The sequence below is a fragment of the Cydia strobilella genome, chromosome 7 (assembly GCF_947568885.1).
Source record: "Cydia strobilella chromosome 7, ilCydStro3.1, whole genome shotgun sequence".
NCBI classification, from domain to species: domain Eukaryota; kingdom Metazoa; phylum Arthropoda; class Insecta; order Lepidoptera; family Tortricidae; genus Cydia; species Cydia strobilella.
Window position 1 is genome coordinate 19,441,763 of NC_086047.1, and position 6,839 is coordinate 19,448,601.

General features: G+C 36.4%; 1 protein-coding gene across 1 annotated transcript; it reads left to right on the plus strand.

The window, feature by feature from the left end:
• Positions 1 to 832: 832 nt before the first annotated feature.
• Positions 833 to 5,743, plus strand: LOC134742631 (uncharacterized). The gene is made up of 2 exons (XM_063675808.1): positions 833 to 2,422; positions 2,543 to 5,743. Exons 1-2 carry the CDS (start codon positions 844 to 846, stop codon positions 5,692 to 5,694), a joined length of 4,731 nt encoding a protein of 1,576 aa, XP_063531878.1. The 5' UTR covers positions 833 to 843; the 3' UTR covers positions 5,695 to 5,743.
• The last annotated feature ends 1,096 nt before the right edge of the window (positions 5,744 to 6,839 follow it).

Sequence of the window (6,839 nt, forward strand, 5' to 3'; positions counted from 1 at the left end):
TGGTAGGTACTATTTTTTCAAAAGATAAAACCCATTTATAACTAGCTTTTCGGTGAAGGAACACATCGTAAGGAAACCTGTATAGATGTGGTCCCCAACCCGTTTTAGGCCAGCGTTGGGACTATAGTACCCACCCCCACCCCCTTAACCCACGCCCTTATGCGCATGAAAGCAGGCCTGTGCCCAGCAGTGGGATCTAAACAAAATTTATTATTAGGTATTTATAATGTACTAACAATAAGCGTTTCTGAACTTATTTCTTCTTTCCCTAATATTAGTGTTATTAAGAATTAAGAAATCTTATTTTTAGATTATCTTCATTTGTCTATCTATGTACATAGGTTTATGAAGAGTCCACTTACTTGCTGTCATTCAGTTCATAGCTATAGGTACAAGTATACATACAATACTGTATACAAGACACATACGAGTAAGTCAAGACATCCTAGTTTTTCAAGGAATATATCGACCATAATGTCAAATTTATATTTCTAAACGTTAATATTTTAAATTAAAATCAAAAACATAGGATACCTTTTATAAGCACTTATCCAAGGTTTATCAAAATAAAACGTAAATTTGCATAGTCGAAATTTTGACATTACTTTATTTAATATAATTTTAATCACTGAACTCATTTGGATATCTGGTTACTCCGCTATTTCCCAAGCCTTACACCAGCAGCCGTAGGAAAGCGAGCGGCCCGCGACCACCGAGGAGTTAAAAACGATTGTCGACCCCGGGCCCGGCTAGTGCTCGCCCGGCCGTGATGCGACCATGCTGCGCGTCATGCCGACCCATGCGCACGCATGCGTGTCCATGCGCCCCATGCGCCTTGTGTTTATGTTAGTGCTTGTGTTGTGCGAGTGTCGAGCCATCCGAGTCCCTGTCGTGTGGGACGAGAGCAAAAATAGTGAAGTGAAAGAGGTTCCAGTGACACTGCAGCAATCTCATCAACAATCTATTCCGACGGAATATTTTGAATATAAAGCACATAAACCTCAGTTCGCTGTTGATGTTGCTGAATTCCATGGTGTTAAAAATCCATATGAGCATTATAAAGCGTATCCTGTGAGACCGTTTACTGGTAAACATAAGCCGGAGTTAGGAATACGTCACATGTTAGATGAAGATAAAGAGATATATAAACCTTTTCAGCAATATGTAAATAGTAATGAAGAAATACAAAGTCAAATAATTCCAACATCGTCGAGTTATCAAGTGTTCCATCCATATAAAGCCGAGGAGCCAGCCCTTGAAGAATTGTACAAAGACCCGGTTTTAGATAAAATAAGAAGTGATTTAGAAAACAGCAAAGCCATGGCACAAAAATATCAGCAAGAAGCGGGAGAACCAAATATTGAAGAAGGTGAATATTTAGAGAGCCCAGAGCAAACCGATAACAAGAAATTTCCTCACAAGAATATCCCAGCTCCTTACGAGATCCACAGACCCTTACGACAGCCAGTATACTATAGAACCCCGCCAAAAGCTTTTACACATGAACAAATTCTAAATAACAAATTTAGACATCCGTGGAACCAAAACTTTGTGAAAGTTAGACCGCTACATTATCGACCATTGAAATCTCATCTTCACAATTTAAGACAACACCATGCTCTGAAATATGATGATGAACGTAATGAGTATCCGCAAGTTCCGCCATCAGAAAATTTCGCGGAACCGCCTGATGGTTACGATATTTATTTAAAAGGTCAAGAACGGTATAATAAACTGAGAAATAATGTTGACGAGTCCATCAATAAAGCTGTCTTAAATAATCGTCCTCCTGCTTATGAAAGACTTGAACTGCAAAATAAAGATAATAACGAAGAAAGTGATGAAAATGATTTTGTACCCATCAAAAGTTACGCACAAGTCAGAAAGACTGAAACTACTAAACATCTGCCAAAGGCAGCAGCGTTAGCAGATGCCATTAGTTATGACGATATAATAAATGCTCACCGTTTGAGAGAAGCTGTTAAGAGTACTAAAGCTCAAACCGTCTACTCTGAAGAAGGATACGAAGACGCAGCATACGACCATGCCGGTGAACAGAAACATGCGTCTGATCATGAGGGTCATGGTGGTTTCCTAAAAGAATCAGAAATCAGTGGAGGAAAATATAAAACGCCTTCCTTCAGTGGTAAGTACCAAGATTCGAGTGGGTCAGTTTATAGAGATAAGAAGCTCCATGGCAAAAAATGGAAAGAGGACAACAAAGACAAAGACGATCAAAATGACTCCGAAGATTACTCTGAAGACGAACATGATAATTTTGAAGAAGAAGATGCCTATGGAAATGTTCCAGATGACGATTTACGACACAAGCGAGAACATGACTCAAAAAACGACCAAGACAATGAAAGCTCGAATAATTCTCCGGTTCATGAACAAAATGAAAATAATGAAGAGAGAGAAGGCCAAGAAGAGGAAGAGAAGGGAATTGTTGAAGAAAATTCTGACAATTCTTTAAATAATGAGGAAACACAACACAAAAGGGAAGACAAAACAATAACGACCACTAATCTAACTGAATCAGATCATGATGTTAATAAACGCGAAGCGAACTTTGAAGTTCCGGAATTTGATTTCAACTCAACATTTATAAGTGAGGAAGAATTAAATAAAATTGCAAAGCTTAAGTTACCTAAGAAAAAAAAGAGTAATTTGAGAGAAAAATATCCATACTACTTTAAAAAACTAAAGACCGTACATAAAGACTCTCCACTACGGTATGCTGAAAATTTAAAACTGATGCCTGTAAAATCTAAAGGAGGCACAGAATTTTACGATTCACGGTCAAATATAGAATGTGCAGAAGTCGATGATGAAGTCGATCCCATACCAGAAAAAATTAAAAATAATGGCACCCAAACTTCTGAAGAACATGACGACGACGATCAACCTAATGCAGGTGAGAAATCAAAGTTTGATAACTCAAAAAATAAGCAGCGACTGAAAGGCCTTGGAGATAAAATTGATTGTTTTAAGGCTAAATATTTTGGTAAAAATCCACTAGACAGTCCATTTTTCAAAGAAGACATTATTGCCAACCCAGAACCAATTAAGACTCCTAAGCTAGAAACATTTAAACTAAACAACTTTGGAAAATTATCATCAAATCTAAATGGTGATAGCTTTAAAGATGCAACTGATTTTGCTTTGTTGAGAGATAAATTAAACAACGGATCAACGGCACTCCAGGACTCTTTAGTTAAAGCAACAGAAGAACTTAAATCTTCCGTTCTGTTACCTTCCAACTTTAGTTTTCCAGATGCCAATCAGCAAAGTAAAGTATATGCAGATATTTTAGAAAATATAAAGCAAAATTTTCAAAATCCATTTCTAAGACAAAGTGACGCAAAAGTTGTTGACCGAGTATTTAATACGTCTATTGGTGATAACGAGGCAAAAAATCTAACCTACGAGTCATTAAAAAATAGAGAAGTTATACCGAAACCACCTTCATCACTACGACAAAAAAGAGCTGCACCTTTCATATATGAACCGTATAAAATTATTAGAGAAGGCCAGGGCCCAGAATCCAAAAAAACAACAACGACAGGTAACATAAGTCCACTCATTAAACAACTTCAATCAAGTAAAATTGTTGAAAAGGTACTATATTTTAACCATGACAAAGATCAACCGGTCAAACGCAATGTACGAACACGCACTTACAAAGACATAAGTAGAAAAGATAGGGGAAAAAGTACTAATAAGGACGAAATAGGGTTTGTAGACGTGAATATTGATCAACGAAGAGGAGAACCAAGGTACGAGATAAAACCTGCCAATCACAAGACACATTATTCACCAGTTGATCACAAAAAAGCAATGTCAGTTGAAGATTATGAAACTCGAACCAACACAACAATTGCACCCACAAGAAATAGGAAATCATCTAAAGCAAAGTATGTAGAATCAAGATTTTCTCCATCGTCTATAGAATCTGCCGCTTCCAAGACAGTGAACAGGGTAGTAAGTACTACGTCTGCACCTAAAAAAATAAGAGAACCCCAAACACCGATAGAAAGTGAAGAAAGTGGGGAAGACTATGAGGAATATGAAGACGATGAAGAAGTCCCAATAACGACCACTAGCACAACTATCAGACCATCTTTTAGGAGAAGGGCGCGACCTACTACTACAACCGCAAAACCAACTAAATTTGAGGAAGATGATGATGCAGAAGAGCTACCGAAGCTACGCTTAATTACAAGATTTAACAAACCACATATAACTGAAAAACCTTTCATAAAAAAGGAGTCAATTAAATATAAACCTACTGAAATTGATACTAACGATGATATCAATGCCCCAAAATATACAGAAAAGAAAAAGAAAACTAGAAAATCGACGTTAGTTACGGACTCTAAAAGGTATGGAGATGAAGAAGATGATGATATGATGAAAGAGGAAGTCGATGCAATGATTGGAGGGAAACAAAATATGAATGACTATGTGCCTAGCTATGCGAAAGAAGCTGATACTGCAATGGAAAACATAAAAAAGAAAGTGCCCGAGTCAAGTGAAGAAAGCGAAGGAAGTGAGGAGGAAGATGATGAAGATGAAGATGAGGATAACGATGACGACGAAGATGAAGACGAAAGAGAGGATGACGATGATGAAACGTCACCATCATCTGGCGAAGATGAGACAGAAAAAGAATCTCATCCAGAACCAATCGTTTTGACTACCCCTGAACCAACAAAGCGTACTCTTCTTCGAACTACAGAAGCACCTATCTCTACCACTGAAGCGCGTAATTTAAAAATAGATCTCAAACCAGTTATCCATAAAAAGAAAGTGGAAATTCATAAAGAATTGCCGGTCAACATGTCAGCTCCCCATGTTACACAGTTTAGGCAAGACATAAAAGAAGTAGAAATAATTAAAGAACTGCCTCAAAAACGCAGGAAACCTCAAAAAAATGTTGAAGCACTAAATCTGTTCAAAGATGAAACCTTAGCGGAAGAAATAAATAAATTGAAAGATGTGGAAGTATTCAAAGAAAATTTGGATACTAAGCAAGGACCTAGACATGGAGGAAATTATCGAGCCGCTGAGATCAAATTAACGCCAGTTGTAAGTTCAACCCAAACACCTTTACGAAGAAGAGGTTCAGGACAACAACGAATCGTTCAGAAGCCTGAAATCGAAGAATCAGATATAAAGGATGTCGAGGTTAAATCGAAACGTGGCGGACACATGAAGTTAATAAAAGATGTGCGAGTTAAAGACAACGAACCAGCAAACGCAAAACATATTGAGCTAAGCGAAGTAGATCAACCTCGAGCATTACATGGAGGTAACCTGAAATCGTTACAGGATACTTACAAGTCTCGTGGAAACAATAAGAGTGCAAAACTGATCGAACTTGATGATGAATACGACGATGACGACGACTCCGATAAAACGCATGGATCGTACGACAATAATGGATCAAGAGGTGGATTGCACGGAGGCAACTATAGAAGTGCCAAATTGGTACAAGCAGAAGCACCTAAAGATGATTCAGAAAAAATAAATAAACAAGAATTACAGTCGAGAAGTAAAAATGTAAAAAATGGCCGACACAGTGCTGCAGAAGTCCTAGAAGGCTTTGCAAAAGCTGTTCCTTTATTGACAACTACGCCAAACTATATAAAAGACCCTAGTAAGCGTATGTATTATTACGTCGATACCTAGAAAATAAGATTATACGCCATGAATGGACTGATTTGTCTTAGTCTTCATACAAAAATATAGTCTGCATGAAGTACATACACGCGAAAACATTAGTTACATATTTTCTTTAAATTCACCAACACAAAAATAAGAGAACTCGATAATTATCAGTTAATTGAGTCTCTGTTTGTATGAAAAGTAAGATGATGCGTTGTTTTTTAAAAATTAGGTTGTAAGTAGAAAGTGCCACTAAATTTCGTATCACTTTTGAACAAAACGTAAAAGTGTTCAACGAAAAATTTAGATAATTTTGTCTCGTTTTTTTCTTTGCTAACGAAATCTTCTGTGATAGAACTTGTTAACATTGTTTATTGTTATATAAAGTAAATTTACTAACTGTTGTTATACTTACTTATTTATAATTTACTAAATAAAATTTGTAAAAATTACTGCCCTCGTTTTTTTCAACTACTTATATCACTATTTTAATGAAATAAAGAGACATTGCCTATTAAGATTTGAAGTTAGGTATTTCTTGGAGTCAATTATGCTTTTTCAAATATGTAACAAAAATGTAATTTCAATTAATTAATTTCATTTCAAATAAAAACAATTTATCATAATAATATTATTATTTGATTTTGTCTGAGATGTCATCATCATCATATCAGCCTTTTAACGCCCACTGCTAAGCGTAGCCCTCTCTTCGAGCACGCCACTTATTCCGATTGACCCAATCTCATCCAGAAGTGACTCGCAATCTTCCGAATGTCGTCCACCCAACGAGCCAACGGACGCCTGAGATGTAGGTATACGAAACTGCTTTGGCTGAGTTTTACGGGACAGATATTTTGTTGATTTGTAATATACGAATATAAATTTAGTGTATATACATATTATACATAGATATTTTTTTGCATAAAATTAATTGAAGACTAAGAAACGAAGAAAGAGAGCCAACACAACTAGCATAACATAACATAACAGAATTGTGCCACCCTACTATACAATAATAATTAATTGTTTCATGTCACGTCTATTCAAATAACGTTGTATTTTTTATGCAAAAGCTTTAATTAAATTCTTACTCAATGTCGTGACCAATTTTCTTGTCCAGTTCACATCTGGGTTATGCTCGAAGACCTATCGTATAGTTTTGACACCAC

Bases quoted from the DNA above. Each gene is read 5' to 3' on its own strand.
- LOC134742631 (XM_063675808.1), top strand. From the start codon at position 844: ATGTTAGTGCTTGTGTTGTGCGAGTGTCGAGCCATCCGAGTCCCTGTC. The intron at 2,423-2,542 runs GCCAAGAAGAGG...TAACTGAATCAG, and splicing joins AAATAATGAAGAGAGAGAAG to ATCATGATGTTAATAAACGC.